General features: G+C 50.1%; 1 protein-coding gene across 2 annotated transcripts in view; it reads left to right on the top strand.

Moving 5' to 3' along the window:
• ERN1 (endoplasmic reticulum to nucleus signaling 1) overlaps positions 1-19,239 on the top strand; it is a 90,156-nt gene that overhangs the window by 56,094 nt on the left and 14,823 nt on the right. For both annotated transcript variants that reach the window (XM_066386409.1, XM_066386410.1), the window contains 9 exons: positions 1,544-1,645; positions 2,451-2,712; positions 3,886-3,964; positions 4,964-5,129; positions 11,137-11,255; positions 14,044-14,235; positions 15,663-15,930; positions 16,642-16,732; positions 17,026-17,215. In XM_066386409.1, the coding sequence (XP_066242506.1) occupies positions 1,544-1,645; positions 2,451-2,712; positions 3,886-3,964; positions 4,964-5,129; positions 11,137-11,255; positions 14,044-14,235; positions 15,663-15,930; positions 16,642-16,732; positions 17,026-17,215 (1,469 nt within the window). The remainder of the gene's footprint in view (positions 1-1,543; positions 1,646-2,450; positions 2,713-3,885; positions 3,965-4,963; positions 5,130-11,136; positions 11,256-14,043; positions 14,236-15,662; positions 15,931-16,641; positions 16,733-17,025; positions 17,216-19,239) is intronic.

Here is a 19,239-nt window from a genome sequence, read left to right as displayed (position 1 = left end):
AGTCTCCCGAAGTCCAGTCACAGCCTCAGTCTGCGAGGCTCCCCCCAACCCCCGCAGCAGGGAGACAGACGGCATAGCTGCAGCAAAGGTCCCGGGAAGGGAAGCGGTGAGGGGCGCCCCGCAGTTACTGGGCTGGGTGCTTCCAGGTCCCTGCTCTGAAGGCAGGGAGGGTCCCTGGACTGGGGTTGGTTCCCTAATGCGTTTCTTTCAGCAGCTCTCGGTCTTGCCCTCTGAGAAGTCCTTTCTTTTCCATAAGAAATGGTTTGTGTTTTATAGCTTTCTAAATCTGTTTCTTGTCCATTAAAAGTTGGGGATTAGAGGCCTTTGCTTTCAGGGTTTATTTTTTCTTTTTTTGTTTTGACTGTCTGGTTCTTTTAGTCTATGCTGATAATACTCCTTTTAAAACTTTATGGACTTTGCATGTGTCAAATTATAGTCTGTTCTATCAGACTAAAGTCATACCCACAATCTGCCTACGTTGTGCTATAGACAACACTCTCACGGTTCTGAGAACCTTCTTACCTCTAGAGCAGGGGTCTCAAACTCAACTAGCATGTGGGCCGCAGAGCAAGATCACAGCCGTTCGGCGGGCCGCACTAGGTCTACAAAAGGCAACTGTTACGCAACACTTTTCTCACTGCAGTTGAAAACAAAAAAAAATCAGTACAACAAGCACAATCGTACAAGCAGTTTACTGCAGGCCGCGAGTTTGAGACCCCTGCTCTAGAGGATCTGTGAAGTACCACCTTAACTCTTTCTGAGGTGGAAAGGGGCTTATTGCCTCATCCTGGATTGGATTTGATCTTGACTCTGGGACCATTTGTTACATTGAAAATCTTTTTCAGCTGGAATGTCAAGCCTGAACCCTCTATATTTCCTCTGTACTCAGCTTAAGAACCGAGTCGTTTCTTCTTTAGCTTTTCTATCTTGCATTATTATATGACTGCAGTTAAGAGAAGCCATTCGGCACCTTCCTGCATTCTGCCTGGAAATCATTTTAGCCAAACCCACAAGTTCATGAGGTGCTTGGCTTTTCTAAGTTGCTACAAGCAGTAGTCTTCGTGTGTCGCCACTACACAGCTGTTCACCCGTCACGGGCTTCCAGCAGCAGTTTTCTCACTGCCCTTTCAGTCTCCAGCTGCCACCCGGTCCTAGTCAGTGCCACATGTTTTAGGTGTTTGTTATGGCCCCTTCCCACGTTTGGGTACCAATTTCTAATGCCATCTATCTGTTGCTATAGAATAAGCAACCCCAAAACTTAAGTGGCATGAAACAACACCATGATACTGCTCATGGTTCTGTGAGTCTTGAGTTCAAGGGCACAGCAGGGGTGGCGCATCTCTGCTCCACATGCTGTCGGCTGGATGCGCTCCTGTGTCTGGGACTTCCATTCTCCACGTGGCCTTTTCCCTTCCCACACGGATGGCCTGGACATCTCTTACAGTCAGCTTAGGGAAGATTTGCCTGTTGTAATTTAGATGAGGTCAGCGCCTCAGGAGGTGCCCTGGCCCCTCCGGATAACAGGCCACTGTGTGTTCTCCAGAATATACCATCACCATGTACGACACCAAGACCCGAGAGCTCCGGTGGAACGCCACCTACTTTGACTACGCAGCCTCACTGCCCGAGGACGATGTGGACTACAGTAAGTGCTCCCGGTGGCTTTGCAAGCCTGGGCGGTTCTTGTGATCTCTGAGAAAAAGGTCACTCCAGAAGAAAAGCTGGCTTCTTTGTTAAGGTACCAGGTTCCGAACTTTCCGTGGCCTTACAGTAAATACTTCCGCAGTCAGTGTTGAAGGTAGGGCTTTGGTGAGAAGTGTGGAGGGAAGCCCAAGTAAAATGTCAGCAAGGGTAGCCTGAGAGGAGGGAAGGCTCAGGTGAGTCCCCTCTGTCACAGAAGAGTTTGCTAGAAGCCCACGGGAAGCAGAATTAAACAGCAACTTGTGACATGAACAACTCACTGCCTAAATGTGGCTCATCCTCTCGTTATTTCTCTAGTAAACATTCCCCAAATCAATGAAAACTAAAAACCAGTTTCACCAACTTGACGCTGGTGTCTGGACGTCTGACAGCAGTCCCCTCGGTGGTCAGAGGTGGTCATCCCAGACTGAGCTGGGTCAGGAGGTCTGATGGTGGCTGTCAGATGCATCTCCATTGGCTCCTTTCTCCTCAGTATCTTCTCTCAGTAATCAGATGGAAGGTTAACGAACTCGCCTGATAATTGCCTTCCAGAGAGCAATCCTGTCTTATGTTGATGAACCAGGCGGCTCTCAGTGTGCTGACTGTGGAGCTCGAGCAGGTTTATTGGAAACGAGGGAAGCTGTCGAGGGCAGTCTGAGAAGACTCCAGAAGTCTTGCTTCCTCTAGCTGAGGGGCTGTCTGGAGAGCAGAGGATGTGGTTGCCAGACGGGGTGAGACTCGACATGGCTTTGTTTGTCTGATCTGTGCAGAGATGTCCCACTTTGTGTCCAATGGCGATGGGCTGGTGGTGACTGTGGACAGTGAATCTGGTGATGTCTTGTGGATCCAGAACTATGCTTCTCCCGTGGTGGCCTTCTATGTCTGGCAGCGGGAGGGCCTGAGGAAGGTGCCGCACGTCAACGTTGCTGTGGAGACGCTGCGTTACCTGACCTTCATGTCCGGGGAGGTGGGGCACATCACCAAGTGGAAGTACCCCTTCCCCAAGGAGACGGAGGCCAAGAGCAAGCTGACGTGAGTCGGGAACCCGGGCTGGAAGCGGCCGCTGTGACCCTGGCGTTCCGGTCCTGCCGCAGCGTAGCGGGCCGGGGCTCAGGCAGGCGTTTCTGAAGCCAGGAGAAATACCAGGAGCCAGGGCTGACGCAGTCGGAAACCCCAGGAGATGAGGACTGGGCCTCCTAGATGCTGCAGAACTCTGGAATATTAAATGAGTTAAAATTATGGATGGGGATAGGAGAGGGCCTGTGTTCACAGTACAGTTTGGCTATATCTCACATGGTGGGAATATTTATTTTTCAACTTTCTGTATTTTCTGAATTTTTTACTGTACATTATTTTCATTTTAAAAATCAGAAAGACAGTGTTACAGTGGCTGTGTCCAAGGCTCATTGGGCTTGTTCTGTTCATTCCTACCTGTTAATGGGTCCCTCAGTCTTGCTGAGCCTGTTTTCCACTTTAGAGAGCTGTTGGAGATCAAATAAGATAATATGTATGGATATGTTTTCTAAATTATGCACCACCATTCAAATGTACAGTATTTGTTGAGAGAGGTTTCCGGAATTGAGTAACTGCACTGGCTATTGACAGTAACCAGAAGGTCTGACACCACAAAGCGAAACCACACCCCCGCCTTGGTGGCTCGGACGGGATCAGACTACCTAGTGGGGGACTGGAAGTCTCACCCAGATTGGAATTTTTTCTGCAACCCTTTGCTTTCGGCATCCAGATTAGAGCAGTTGTCTGGTTCTCAGGGCTTCTGTAGACCCTCCAGACAAGACGAATGGTGGTGATTCTGGAGTCAGCCCAGTTGTCAAAGTGTTCTGGTCAGGGTTGTCCTAGAGGTTTTGCGCTGATTGTGAGCATTCAGTCTCTCCCGGGTGATCATTGCATGTGGTCCTTCCGGCAGGCCGTCATGGGGGTGGTCAAGCACAGCTCTGTCATTTGTAGACAGGGAAACTAAGGTTTCCGGTAACATGACTTGTGCACACTTTTATAGACAGTGAGTGACAGCTGGGGCCTGCAGTCCAGTTCCCCTGGCTCTCAGGGCAGGACTCTTGCCTTCATAGCCCCAGAGGGATTAGGAGTTAATCTGGTTATTCTGCTGGGTGGTATTTGGGGCTGTGATTCTTCTCTCTGAAAAGCCTAGAATTAAAAGGACTGGAATGCATGTATCTGTTTTTCTCCTAGGCCCACCCTGTATGTTGGGAAATACTCGACTAGCCTCTATGCCTCCCCCTCAATGGTCCACGAAGGGGTTGCTGTTGTGGTAAGTCCAATATGGGAGGAGGGGAGGCTCACAGATGCAGTCTCTTAACTGCTCCTGTTTTATATTCGTGAAGAATGACTTTGAATCATATATAAACATCCTGTTGATTAGAATGCAAGACACAAATCTTAGGTCCTCAAAAATGTCCACCTTCTGCTTTCAGGGAGAGCTGCATGACAGAGGCAGCTTACCAGGCCCAGGCAGCCCTCTCATTCCCCTTTGCTCCTGTGTTCATGTCTAAACTGCCCAGGTCTCTGCCATACGGCTGGTGTTTAACTACGTGCATCTTCTCAGTGGTTTCCCAAGTCCCTTGTTCATCTCTCTCAGCCTCTGTTCAGGCTGTGCCTCCCTCTCCCAGCCCTCTCCCTTCTTCCTTTCCTCTGCTCAGATCCTTCTGTCCTTCCGTGACCTCTCCAGGCCTCCTCGGCTCCTGCCAGCCACCTCTAGCACACTGTCCCCGGGGGTCCGAGGCCTCCCGATCCCTGCTGCTGTTTGGTCCTCACGGTGTTTGAGCCATTTGCTGGTCATCTCTTGTCTTTCCAGTGAGTTCAGTTGGCCAGCTGCTCCCGTGAGCTGGGCAGCGCCTGCCTGCCTCGGTTGAGGCCCAGCAATGCCCGAGCCAGCAGCGGGCTTGTGGCGGGAGCTCACTCCGCCCCGAGCAGGTGCGTCGGTGGTGGTACGGTAGATGCCCTGGCACTGCCCTTCACTCACACTGCTTCTCACAGTAGCTGCTTGGGATTCCACACGTGCCCTCCCCTCTTCCCAATTCCCAGACAAAAGAATTTGAAAAGGTGCCCATGTTAAAAGACCTCTGCACAGCATTGTCACATCCTGGGGGAGCCTGTACTGCCCAGTCTTACTGCCTTTGTGTCTTGCTCTGACTGCCTTGGGCCAGCCCCACCTGGGGGTATGACAGTCCCTTAGGTGCTTAGGACAGTCACAGGAAGGTCTGTTCCCCCGCAAGAGCCCCACCCCCTCACTTCAGTTCTGTTTCTACAGCCCCGAGGCAGCACTCTTCCTTTGCTGGAAGGCCCCCAGACGGATGGTGTCACCATTGGGGACAAAGGGGAGTGTGTGATCACACCCAGCACAGACCTGAAATTTAACCCTGGGCTCAAAGGAAAAAACAAGCTCAACTACCTGAGGAACTACTGGCTTCTGATCGGTGAGTTGGTTTCTGGTCACCTCAGGTCATGTGCTGCCCCCTGGTGGGCAAAGCCAACCTTGCTGGTTACAGTCAACCATTGTGCTGAGTTCATGTCCTACGTGGTCTTTCAGACCTTGAACATTTTTACTCTCTAGGGCAGTAAACAGGGTAGCTATGTTGCCAAGTCAATTCTCAAAAATTGTTTGCTGTTCCAAACCTCAAATACTAAGTACAGTCGTGTTGCTTAACGACGGGGATACAGTCTAAGAAATGCACTGTTAGGCCATTTTGTCATTTTGCAAACATCCCAGAGGGCATTTACACGAACCTAGATGGTATTTCCTTCTGCACAGTTAGGCTAAATGGTATAGCCTGCTGCTCCTAGGCCACAAGCCCCTACAGCACAGTACCATTAAAGAAACCAAAGCAACAAGATTAAATCAAGCCCAAGAGAAAATGATAGAATCAAAAGACACAGTAAACACGAGATATTTGAGGTGGCTACCAGCGTAACGTGGAGTACTATTTTACAGCAAAATTTTTTTTTAATTTTTTTTTTATTCATTTTAGAGAGGAGAGAGAAAGGGAGAGAGAGAGAGACAGAGAGGGAGAGAGAGAGGAGAGAGAGACAGAGAGAGAAGGTGGGGAGGAGCTGGAAGCATCAACTCCCATATGTGCCTTGACCAGGCAAGCCCAGGGTTTTGAACCGGCGATCTCAGCATTTCCAGGTCAACGCTTTATCCACTGCACCACCACAGGTCAGGCTACAGCAAAATTTTTTTATAAATAGAAACAGAACACTCTTAACAATAAAAAGTATGTATATTAAAAACATACTCCAAAAAAACCCCATAAACCAGTAACATAAATGTTTCTTTTTTTTTATTTAGTAAGAGGAGAGGAGGCAGAGACAGACTCCTACATGCACCTCGACGGGGATTCACCTGGCAAGCCCACTAAGGGCTCTGCCCATCCGGGGCCCTTGCTCCATTGCAACCCTACCACTTTTTAGTGCCTGAGGTGGAGGCCATGGAGCCATCCTCAGCGCCTGGGGCCAACTCACTCTAAGTGAGCCATGGCTGCAAGAAGGGAGGACAAAAGAGAGAGAGAGAGAGACAGAAGTGAGAGGGAGAGGAGTGGTGAGGCAGATGGGTGCTTCTGCTGTGTGCCCTGAATGAAAATCTAACCTGGGACATTCACACGCCTGACCGACGTTCTACCACTGAGCCAACCGCCCGGGGCCTAGACGTTCATTTTCAAGTATGATGTTCTGTGCCTAATTATATGTACAATACTTTTATATGACGGGCAGCACAGTGGTTTTGTTTACAGCAGCATCACTGCAAACTCGTGGGTGATGGGTTGTGCTATGACATCATGATGGCCATGCCGCTAGGGGATAGAAAGTTTTCAGCTATTAGAATCTTATGGGACCGTCGTCTTATATGTGGTACATCATTGACCAAAATGTTGTTACATGGATCATGATCTATTGTAAATTTTGTGCAATTTACTTTTTTTTTTAAGTGAGAGAAGGGGTGATAGACTCCCACATGCTCCCCAACTGGGATCCACCCAGCAACCCCCATCTGGGGCCAATACTCTGCTCATCTGGGGCCGATACTCACAACTGAGCTGCTTATAATGCCTGAGGTGGAGGCTACATGGAGCCATCCTCAGTGCCCGGGGCTGGTGCACTCAAATCCTTCAAGCTATGGCTATGGGAGGAGAAGAGAGAGAGAAAGAAGGGGGAGGTGAGGAGAAGCTGGTGGTCGCTTCTCCTGTGTGCCCTGACTGGGAATCGAACCCAGGACAGCCACGTACAGGGTCAGTGCTCTACCACTGAGCCAACCGACCAGGGCCGCAATTTTCTGACACGTGGAATTCTATTAAGCATTTTAAAATACATTTCCCTTTTTTTCACAGTAACCCTGTATGAGGTGGGTACCCTAGTTACTTCCATTTATAATTAAAGAAACCACAGAAATTTCTATGGAAGAATTCACTTGGAGTTGGTATGGGTGTGGGGGAGGGAGGAGATGAAGGAGAGGGTTGAAACCAGTAGGGACTGAGAGTGGTGTGAAGGGTTGGAGGCTGGACCTGGAGCCATCACAGAAATCCTGGATGTGTGTGAGAAGGTCCATTTTCCTTCTCCTGCTGTTACTACGTCACTAATGACCACGGGGTTTGATTGGAGGCCCTGTCAGCCAGTGAGATAAGAAATTGAGATGACAGCCAAAGGCATTGGGTGTGACAAATGAAGGCAGAGGTGAAAAGGGCTGTGTCTCTGGCAAGTGTTCCAAGTAATTGCAGCAGGACAGGGTTTTTTCCTGAATCTGATTTGCCCATTCTGTGCTGCCACCCCAGCTGTGCCACCCCCCAGCCCTAGAGGTGGTGAGAGGTGGGTATGCAGCCCAGGGGTGGGGTCGGCAGGAGGGAAGTCAGGGTTCCAGAGCATGCAGGGACTGGTGAGGTTTCTCCTCATCATCCTCCCTGTTGCTGCTCCACCGAAGGTCCCAGGCAGAGCCAGGGCAGAGACAAGGCAGAGACAGGGCAGAGACATGGCAGAGACAGGGCAGAGTGGGCAGAGACAGGGCAGAGACAAGGCAGAGTGGGCAGAGACAGGGCAGAGACAAGGCAGAGACAGGGCATAGACATGGCAGAGACAGGGCAGAGCGGGCAGAGACATGGCAGAGACAGGGCAGAGTGGGCAGAGACAGGGCAGAGACAAGGCAGAGACAGGGCAGAGACAGGGCAGAGCGGGCAGAGACATGGCAGAGACAGGGCAGAGTGGGCAGAGACAGGGCAGAGACATGGCAGAGACAGGGCAGAGACAAGGCAGAGACAAGGCAGAGACAGGGCAGAGACAGGGCAGAGACAGGGCAGAGTGGGCAGAGACAGGGCAGAGACAAGGCAGAGACATGGCAGAGACAGGGCAGAGCGGGCAGAGACAGGGCAGAGACAGGGCAGAGTGGGCAGAGACAGGGCAGAGACAAGGCAGAGACAGGGCAGAGACAGGGCAGAGCGGGCAGAGATAAGGCAGAGACAGGGCAGAGACATGGCAGAGTGGGCAGAGACAGGGCAGAGACAAGGCAGAGACATGGCAGAGACAAGGCAGAGTCATGGCAGAGACATGGCAGAGACAGGGCAGAGACAGGGCAGAGACAAGGCAGAGACATGGCAGAGACAGGGCAGAGTCATGGCAGAGACATGGCAGAGACAGGGCAGAGACAGGGCAGAGACAAGGCAGAGACATGGCAGAGACAGGGCAGAGACAAGGCAGAGACATGGCAGAGACAGGGCAGAGACAAGGCAGAGACAGGGCAGAGACAGGGCAGAGACAAGGCAGAGTGGGCAGAGACAAGGCAGAGACAGGGCAGAGTCATGGCAGAGACAGGGCAGAGACAAGACAGAGACAAGGCAGAGACAGGGCAGAGACAGGGCAGAACGGGGCTCTGGGAAGGGAAGTGGGGGCGTGGGGGAGGGCGGGGTCTTGGCGGCTGGGTCTGCCTAGCAGGTAACTGGGTGTTACCCAGAGAGCAGAGAGGAAACGGGGTGTACTCGAGCTCTTTGTAGCTGCCCAGGTCTTGTCCTTCTGTGTTCATCCTGACTCCTTGTAGCCATTTTTCTTTCTGTAATTATTTTTACCAAATACCGGCAAGGAGATGACAAAATAATTCCATCTTTTTTTTTTTGAACAGAAGTAGTTTGGAAAGCATGCATGAGGCCACACAAATGACAAGGCTACTTAGTTTTAGGTACCAGTGAAGGGGGACAGAGACTACCTGCTAACGGCTGGGAAGTGAAAAAGATTGTTAGAAACTAAGGAAAGGTACAGTGTATGTAAGACTATAAAACAGGGGTCGGGAACCTTTTTGGCTGAGAGAGTCATGAACGCCACATATTTTAAAATGTAATTCCGTGAGAGCCATACAACTACCCATGTATGTTACACATTATCCAATAAAAATTTGGTGTTGTCTCGGAGGACAGCTGTGATTGGCTCCAGCCACCCACAACCATGAACATGAGCGGTAGGAAATGAATGGATTGTAATACATGAGAATGTTTTATATTTTTAACGCTATTTCTTTTTAATAAAGATTTGCCTGCGAGCCAGATGCAGCCATCAAAAGAGCCACATCTGGCTCGCAAGCTATAGGTTCCCGACCCCTGCTATAAAAAGTATGGAAAAAAATATGGTTCAGTTGCAATATGATATCCTTTTAAAATGGAAAAATTGCCTAAGTAAGAAAACTGAAAAACCCTGCAAGTTATAAAGAAGTCATGATGGAAGCACCCCGCAGTTCTGAAGGCCCTTTTGGGGAACTTCAAAGCCTAGCCACTTACAAATGAGACCATTGGGCTACTCGACAGTCCTTATGTAGACTGAGGCTACAGGTCAAAGGATATGTTCTTTTATGTTGAACTATGTATGTCCTTTGACTTGATTTTTATGGAAGAAATTAAGGATATATCCCCACATCACATTAATTTTGAAAATAAAATGAGTCCACTTAGCTCAAGTGGCGTGGTCTCTGGCTTGCCTGAGAGCAGCGGCCTTTACCTGGGTGCTCTCAGCTTCACCTGGGCCCCTGCAGACCCTGATTCAGAAGGTCCAGGGCAGGGCCTGTGCTTCTGTCACTAAAGCCCAGGTGTTGTTTGCATAAAAGTGTTTAGGGATCTCGTGATTCCGTTTGTAGCATAGATGGTTCAGGATGTGAAGCAGGGTAGTACTGAGGCCCGGCTGTGGGAAAAGCCTATTTATAAGAACTACAGGAGGAAGAGGAGTAGGGGCTGATCACTTCCATGGCAGTCTGTTGGTAGGGGTCCAGCTGGAGGGGTGGGACTTGGAGTGCCAGGAGTGGGCAGGCAGGGCACTGCAGCCCAAGGTGGCATGTGGAAGGCACACCTTGATTTCTCTTCGAGTAGAGGTCTTCTGTTAGCCTCAGAGGCACCCGAGGATACTCCCATTCAGACCCCTGGGCCCTCCCAGGAGGTCTGAGTCAGAAGGCTGAAGCGTCAGGCCACACATGAGGAAATCCTGCTTCCCAGCAAAGCTTGTCTTGGAGTTCTTTGGCCAATGAGGAGCAACTGGTGGCCAGTTCAAGACAAAATTAGGCTTCCCTGAAAGAAATGGACATAGCTTGGATTAGCTCGCATTTGTTTGTATCTTGACGATACATCATAAAACCTTCAACAGGTTTGGGAGAATGGTGGAAAGATCCCAGTGAGAGAACACACAGGAACATATGTCAGGGCACTGACGCCCCACTGGGAGAGGTGAACTGGCTCTTTTGGGTGGTGTGAGGATTCGTCTCATTTTAAAGCTAAGCAGACTGTGAAACCATATCAAGTCCCAGTTTCTTATTCAATGCTGTCTCTGTACTGGTCATTGCTACACAGTAGATGCTCAATAAATGTGTACTGAATAGTAGGTAGTCGTAAAGTAGTTGTGTGGAGAACAGTGAATGCTGAGAGAACCGTGAGACCCCCTCGCCTTCCAGCAAACATGCCCTAGTGCTCTCTCGTGAATAACTCCCCACTACCAGGATGGAAGCTCACGTTTAGGTAATAGGGATAGAGCTCCCCCTAAGCAGTTTAAATCGAGATGGAAGCTGGTTCCCTTGGTGGAGTGATGTTACAAGGGTAAGCACCAAAGGGAGACCTCCTAAAACTTTTAACAGAGCTTCATAGTGCTTCAGCAGTGGACAACCTAGTTAGGAATCACACACACAAGTCTTGCTCTGGGACGTATCCCCAATGTCCTGATTCCTCTCATGACAAGGAGACTTCTTGCTCCTTATTATGGTATTCAGAATACTTTATACATGCCAGTAAGTAACAAAATTTCTGTCTTGATGAGAATTTTCTGGTAACTTCCTCCCGTTTTCTCTCCCTTTACAAATGTCCATGTTTACATTGTGGGACTCTCTGTGGATAGCGACGGCTGCCTAAGCTTGGCATTGAATGCTGCCAGCACTTGGGACACTGTCCTCATGAAAGGTTCTGTTTCCTGTCCTAGGGCACCATGAAACCCCACTGTCTGCATCTACCAAGATGCTGGAGAGATTCCCCAACAATCTGCCTAAACACCGGGAAAATGTGATTCCCACCGACTCGGAGAAGAAGAACTTTGAGGAAGTGAGTGGGAAGTGAACGGTTACCGGCTGTCTGCGTGGAGGGTGCAGCCTGGCCCACGCCTTAGAGCTCACGGTCACTCAGGAGGGAAGGGGAATGCGGGATCATGGCAAATGCCGCCCTGCTAAGGACTGATGGGGAGGAAGGAGATGGTGATTAGCGGAAGCTTAGGAAGGACAGCAGGACTGATGGTGGCAGAGAGGCAGAGGGCACCCGAGGGAGCAGAGCAGCAGAGGGAAAGGCCGGAGGTGGCACCAACCCTGGTGTGCCCAACTGTGGGGCTGGCAAGACAGGCCTGACCAGATCCCAGGCTACCAGGTGGGCACCGGTGGGAAATGGGATCACTTGGCTACAGAAGAGCCACTTTACCAAATTTTGAACCACCCTGGTAGCAGAGTGAGGACAAGGAGAGGCAGTGGGGAGACCGGAGGCTCTACAGCTGCGTAGTCTGGTCGAGGCTTGGGCCGGCAGGACCCAGGGCACCTGCGGAACAGAGCGCTCAGCAGCAGGGGGCCTGCCCAGGTGGTAGCTGTCATGAGGTTCTGATCTGGGATGCCCTCCTGTAGCTCTGGAGAGAGGGAGGCAGCTAGAGACATATGGCCACCTATTTTAGGGTAGTTTGAGGGGAGTTTAATAGAGGGACTGCTCACACAGAGAACAGTTCCAGGGGTTCTTTTACTAGTTTAGCCAGAGGCAGGAGGGGAAGGAGGGGAAAGGGTCCTAGACCAGGAGGCCAGAGCTTCTGTTGAGGGTAGTCAGCAGCTCCACAGAACTTAACCTTATCTTCCTCCCTCTGTGTCATCTGCTGGTGTCTTAATCAGAAATCAGAGGGCAGGGGAGACCATTGGTCTGCCCATTTGGGCAGCTTTCTGGCGCACAGAGCAGATGGAGAGGCCAGAGAGTGTCTTTGCAGGAGGGACTGGAGCAGGTCGGTGGGATGGGGGTCTGTAGGCAGTTTGGGCTTGGCAGCCCCTGCAGCCCTGTCTGGGGGCCTGGGGGCTGCAAACATGCCTGGGCTGCGGTCAGGGTCAGAGGGCGGCGAGAGTGGGCTGGCTGCTGTGGGGACCATGGTCACAAAACATTCACTCTAGAGATTTAGATTTTATCCAGAGACAAAGGAAAAGAAGTCAGGTCAGCATTTAATATTCAGGGCAGACTGTCTGTGTTGCCCCTCATCTCTGGAGGTAGCCAGCTTGGGAAAACACATTGAGTCCTAAAACAGTGATTTTGGATAGCACTGGTGCCCTAAAATCGTGATCTGATTTTGATCTTATTAAAGTCAAGCATATTTGTTATTAAAACACTTAGAAATGCCTGACCAGGTGGTGGCGCAGTGGGTAGAGCACCGGACTGGGATGCGGAAGGACCCAGGTTCGAGACCCTGAGGTCTCCAGCTTGAGCGTGGGTTTGTCTGGTTTGAGCAAAGCTCACCAGCTTGGACCCAAGGTCGCTGGCTCAAACAATGGGTTGCTCGGTCTGCTGAAGGCCTGCGGTCAAGGCACATATGAGAAAGCAATCAATGAACAACTAAGGTGTTGCAACGAAAAAACAATAATTGATGCTTCTCATCTCTTCATTCCTGTCTGTCTGTCCCTATCTATCCCTCTCTCTGACTCTCTCTGTGTCTGTAAAATAAATAAATAAATAAACAAAAAAATAAAAATAAAATAAAACACTTAGAAATTAAAGTATAAGGAAGAAAATCAGATGTTACCCATAATCTTATATTCAGAGATAGCCACAGTTGAGATTTTTATATTTAAATCGTCTAATCTTGAACAGAGCGTCTTCCAAACATTCATTGAAATACTCTGAAGTGCATTTAACAAACACACTTGAACAAATATAACCAGATTGAGTGTTGTCCCTGGTCACATGCTCAGCAAACATTACTCACCTGCTTGCTGCACACCAGCCATGCCATACACCCCCATGCCTGGCAGGAGGGCAGCCACTGGAGGGGGAGGAAGGTCACTGTAGGTAGACGTCTGGGGTGGGGGTGCGAGCTGTGAGTGCGTGGGGGATGCCCGAACTTGCGCCCACCCACCGAGGAGGCTGCCTGCTCATTTCACCGGGCAAACAAGAATGCAGAATGCGCACCTAGAGCACTAGATGTACATAAACAAGTCAGCACGTGTTTCTAAACTATTCTTGAAATTCTAGAGTGTCTGAGGCACTAGGACAGAGACTACTTTTATCCAGTTTAATCTGGGGTTTCTAAATAAAATTTTCTTCAACAAAGGGTTCTAATGCTTTTCAAAAACTTTGAAAAATAGTGGAATACTTGAATAAATGTTAAAGTTTTTGAGTCGCACTGACAGTTACGAGCAACGTTAAGAAGCTGCTTTACTTTAGAGCCACATGTATGCATGCACATGTGTGTACGTGCATTTTTCCTTTTTTACCTGAAATGGCATTTCCAAATGGACTACCAGTCTTCAGACTTTGTTACTAATGATTTCAGTTTTCCCAACTACTAGATCTGTCATCAAAGAAGGATATTTTTGCCTTTACTGAGGATTTTTGAAAGAATATACGCTCTGAAGGCACTTTCAAATGTATTGGTCTGAAAACTGTTTTTGAGTATTGATAACATCACAACCATAATTCATCACAAGGCAGTCACTTTGAAAAAGGCAATGATGGTCTGGCCTTGTGCTCTTTGGGTGGACTTAAAAAATCCAGCATGTTTTATAGTATAGTCATTTCTTGTGACCAGTAGTACTTCTCTCAGTTGGCTCGTTTATTGTTGGAAATTCTGCAGTGATGTAATCACTCTCTCCTCTACAAGGTCATCCACCTGGCCGACCAGGCATCGGAGAATGCGCCCACCACCGTTTCTCAGGATGTGGAGGAAAAGTTCACTCACACCCCTGCCAAGCCTGAGGCCCCAGTGGACTCCATGCTCAAGGACATAGCCACCATCATCCTGAGCACCTTCCTGCTCATCGGCTGGGTGGCCTTCATCATCACCTACCCCTTGGTAAAGCCTTCCCTGGGCCCTTCCGCTCATTTCTGAACTTCAGCGCTCATCACCTGATGTCCGTGAGGTCCAGACAAAAACAGCCAACAAGCAGATATATTTCTTTTCACATTTAAAAGTTAATAGTTGCTAATCTTCAAAAAAATTGTAATTAGAGACACCAGCTTCTCAAAAAGGGACGATTTTGTACCTACATCTTATCGTTTCTACAAACTGATTTGGGAACCTTGCATACAGTTCCTTTTGAACAGTTAACCATACTTTTTATTTTAAGAATAGCCATAGTAGATAAAATCTGTTTAACTTTCTTCCCTTAAAAACTGTTAGAGATATCAGCTTCAGTGGAAACGGCAGCCTGGTGGTCCCTCCCACTTTCTCGTGGCAGTAAGTGAGCGAAAATCACGAAGTTGTGTAGGTCGCTGTTGTATGAAATACACTAGAGGAATACCCCCTCATCCGGTTGTTTAGAGCACCAGAGTGTTATCTCTTGAGGCTACAGTGCTCGGGAAGCTCATTCCCATGGTAAACCCTCTACTTCGGGGCACTTTCCATTTGTTTGAATGGTTCCCTGCATTGTTTTATTTACTTTACATAGTTTTGTGAGGTCATTATTATTTATTCCCTACCCACTAATGAAGAAACTGAGCTCTGGGAGTTAAATACTTTTCCCAAGGTTCCTCAGTTAATAGGCAGCGTTTCTAGGATTTCAGCCCCATGTTAAGATAGGGCACGAGCACTGGAAAACTCCCAGTGGGCTGTTGGACACTACCCGCCCCTCCAGTCACCCGCCCCCAAGGCTGAGTAGCAGTCATCACAGACTGCTGTGTTTCTGATTATGCCCAAATGAACTTTCAGAGTCAGTGAGGGGTGATGGGGGTGTAGGGAAGGAAGGCAGCATGGTGAAGTGATGGGGAACGGAACCTTGGTCCTGTGTCTCAGCCCCATCCTGCCACACCCTGCTGTGTGGCTGTGGGCCGCTGCCTGCCAGGTTCTGAGTCCCAGTTGCCTCTGCTTCTGTATTGCTGATGGTCTACACTGCCTTCTGTCAGGTGCCTGGCCATAGTAGCAGCAAGCCAGTTTCCCTTACCCACCACACTCTCAACCATTCTTCCTATTCGGTTTCATGTTTGTAAGAACTTTCAGACTTGTATAAAAGTCCCTCTTCTGCTGCCCCTGCCTAGTGGCCATTCGCCACTGACAGCCCCTCCAGTGGGGTGACTGGCTGGACTGGGAAATCTGACTAGAGCAGAAAGACCTCTAGCCTTTGGACAGATCTTGCCTCCTGTGCCTTCCCACTGGTCTCCTCCCTCCCTGTGGGGCCGTAGAAAGTGCACCTGCATCCTCTGGCACAGGGAGCCTCTGCCTGCCTGGGGGGGGGGGGGTCCTGGGACCAGCTGCACTTGTCGGATGTGTGTGTCTCTTCCCAGAGCATGCATCAGCAGCAGCAGCTCCAGCACCGACAGTTCCAGAAGGAACTGGAGAAAATCCAGCTCCTGCAGCAGCAGCAGCTGCCCTTCCACACACCTGGAGACCTGGCTCCGGACACCGAGCTCCTGGACTCGTCTGGCCTGTACTCAGAGAGCTCGGGCACCAGCAGCCCCAGCACGTCCCCCAGAGCCTCCAACCACTCACTGCACTCCAGCGGCTCCGCCTCTAGGGCGGCCATCAGCCCCTACCCAGAGCAGGACGATGAGGGTAAAACCAGGTGCCGTTTGGTGCCATTTGCTCTTTCATTTGTGTGTCACCTGAGAGACAGTGTACCATGGCCTTCCCAGGGGGCTCATGAAATGCTGCTGTTCCCCAGGGTTCAGCAGGTCCTCACCGGACTCCCTCCCACTTTGGGTTCTGTTTCATCCCATGGCCTTGTTCCCCTCAGAGGGCCTTCTGGGGGCCCCTTGTCCCTCCCTCCATCTTGCCCCACAAAGGCTGGGCATCACTGCTAACCAGACAGCTCTCCCGAGGCCAGCCAGGGCCCAAGGGAAAAAGGGCCACTCTTGGTCCACTTTCCCTGCCTGGGAAGTCCACTCAGGCTGGTCAGCAGGACAGGAGCCCTCCGCGTCCTCAGCCTCAGGCTGCATGTCAGCATCCGCTGTTGCTGCCCCAGAGTTTCAGGTGCACATCTTGGAGGTGCAGCTGCCATGACCCCTGTGTTTGGGAAGGTGTGAGACATTCATTCTGCCAGCAACGCAAAGGCAGGACTGAAGGACAGGAGACAGGGAGAGGAGGTGGCCCTGGACACGAATGGGCAGTGGCCCCAGCAGCTCTCGCCTTCCAGGGGGTTGCCTTCCAGAGAGCTTCTGAGGGGCCATGTCTTCAGCTGAGCTCAGGAAGCTAGTAACCATTCTAACTGCAAGGTTGTTTGGGTTGTGTTTGTTTAGCACAACCTCTTCCTCCTATTGGTCTTAGATGAGGAAACCAGCATGGTGATGGTTGGGAAGATTTCATTCTGTCCTAAGGATGTCTTGGGCCATGGAGCTGAGGGCACAATTGTGTACCGGTGAGTGGATTGGAGAGCCCTGAGCCTTTGCCGCGTCAGGCGAGAGCGCCTGTCATCTTGCAGGCGCCATGCCGGGCTCCAGGGGCATAGCTGGGACTCAGGTGGCAGAGTTCCTGCCCGGAAGAGAAGCGATAACCCCAGGCTGCCTGGTGTGTGGTTGGGGCCTCCTGGGCTGTGAGGCTGGTGAGGGGCTGCTGTGTCAATGGGAGAAGGAGCTCTATGGGTCCGTGGGTCTCCTGTCGTTTCCACAGCCCCTGACAGCTCCCAACCCAGCCCTGCTCCTTGTCCTGCAGGGGCACGTTCGACAACCGTGATGTGGCGGTCAAGAGGATCCTCCCCGAGTGCTTCAGTTTCGCGGACCGCGAAGTCCAGCTGCTGCGAGAATCGGACGAGCACCCGAACGTGATCCGTTATTTCTGCACCGAGCGGGACCGGCAGTTCCAGTACATCGCCATCGAGCTATGCGCCGCCACTCTGCAGGAGGTGGGTGCCTGCCGTCCCCACTGCAGCCTCCCTTCTCCTGGCTGCTGGGGCGTGCTTTTAGGGACTGCCAATTCTTTATGTTTTTTTTTAATTTCTTTTATTAACTTTATTGATATAACAGTTTACAGTGGTACCTTGAGATATGAGCAGACCAACATACGAATTTTTTTTAAGATAGGAGCTGCAACTCGGTCCGTATTTTTGTTCGAGAACTGAGTGAAATTCCAAGATACGAGTCGTGATTCAGGAAGCTGCCACCAGTTGGTGCGGTGGCACATGGGTCTAGTATCAGCAGCACAACACCAGCATCTCATTCTTTCTCTCTCACGTGTTACCCGCAGAATCATTGAACCTCGTGCACTGTACTCATTCTTGCATCATTTTTGCATTTTTACGAACTTTTTTTGTGTGCTATCATGGGGCCGAAGAAAGTGAATGTAAAGGACAGTGGTGAGAAGAAGAAGAGAAAGACTTTGATAGAAGTAAAGCAAGAAATAATAGGAAAACATGAGCTTGGTGTATGAGTGATTGAACTGGCAAGGCTGTATGACCGCAATACATCTACAATTTGTACCATCCTTAAACAAAAGGATGCCATCCAAAGCGCAGATCCAGCGAAAGGAACTACAATTCTGTCCCAATTAAGGACAAATATCCATGAAGACATGGAGAAGCTTCTGTTGGTGGGTGAAAGAGAAAGAGCTACAGTGACAGAGACTGTAATACGCAAAAAAGCACGTATTATTTATGGTGACTTGAAAAAGAAAGAACCGTCAACCTCAGAAGAGGCAGCAGAAGATACATTTAAGGCAAGTCACGGCTGGTTTGAAAATTTCAAGAAGAGATCTGGCATCCACTCTGTGGTGAGGCATGGTGAAGCTGCGAGTGCTGACATTAAGGCAGCTGAGGAGTACATCGCACGTTTTGCTGCGCTTATCGCAAAGGAAGGCTACATCCCAACAAGTGTTCAACTGTGACGAAACAGGATTGTTTTGGAAAATAATGCCCTGGAGGACTTTCATTACCGCAGAGGAGAAGAAGCTAAGCTGCTAGCCCATAAATCCATGAAGGACCATCTGACCCTTGCATTGTGTGCAAATGCTAACAGTGACTGTAAAGTAAAGCCACTGCTAGTGTATCATTCTGAAAATCCTTGAGCCTTTAAGACTCACAAAATTCTTAAAGAAAAACTGCAGGTTATGTGGCTCGCCAATGCTAGGGCATGGGTTATGCAACAGTTTTTTTTGTTTTGTTTTGTTTTGTTTGTATTTTTCTGAAGCTGGAAACGGGGAAGCAGTCAGACAGACTCCTGCATGCACCCACCGGGATCCACCCGGCACGCCCACCAGGGGGCGGTGCTCTGCCCATCGGGGTGTCGCTCTGTCGTGACCAGAGCCACTCTAGCGCCTGGGGCAGAGGCCAAGGAGCCATCCCCAGTGCCCGGGCCATCTTTTGCTCCAATAGAGCCTCGGCTGCGGGAGGGGAAGAGAGAGACAGAGAGGAAGGAGAGGGGGAGGGGTGGAGAAGCAGATGGGCGCCTCTCCTGTGTGCTCTGGCCAGGTCGAACCCGGGACTTTTGCACACCAGGCTGACGCTCTACCACTGAGCCAACCGGCCAGGGCCGACAGTTTTTTATTGAATGGGTAAATCTCGTCTTTGGTCCTGCAGTGAAGAAATATCTTCAAGAAAATAAACTCCTGATGAAAGCATTACTAATCCTTGAAAATGCTCCAGCCAACCCACCTGATCTTGAAGATGACATTCTCAATGAGTTCAAATTCGTGAAAGTCCTCTACCTCCCACCCAACACAACTTCAATCTTGCAACCTATGGATCAGCAGGTCATTTCCAACTTTAAAAAGCTTCACACAAAACACTTGTTCCACCGCTGCTTTGAGGTGACTGAGAATACAATTCTAACCCTTTGAGAGTTTTGGAAAGATCACTACAACATTGTGATATGTTTACGCATTATTGACTTGGCATGGCAAGAGGTTACAAGAAGAACCTTGAACTCGGCATGA

This window comes from Saccopteryx leptura, chromosome 5 (assembly GCF_036850995.1).
Source record: "Saccopteryx leptura isolate mSacLep1 chromosome 5, mSacLep1_pri_phased_curated, whole genome shotgun sequence".
NCBI lineage: Eukaryota > Metazoa > Chordata > Mammalia > Chiroptera > Emballonuridae > Saccopteryx > Saccopteryx leptura.
Note: the sequence above shows the minus strand (reverse complement) of the source record. Positions and strands in the feature narration are given on the sequence as shown.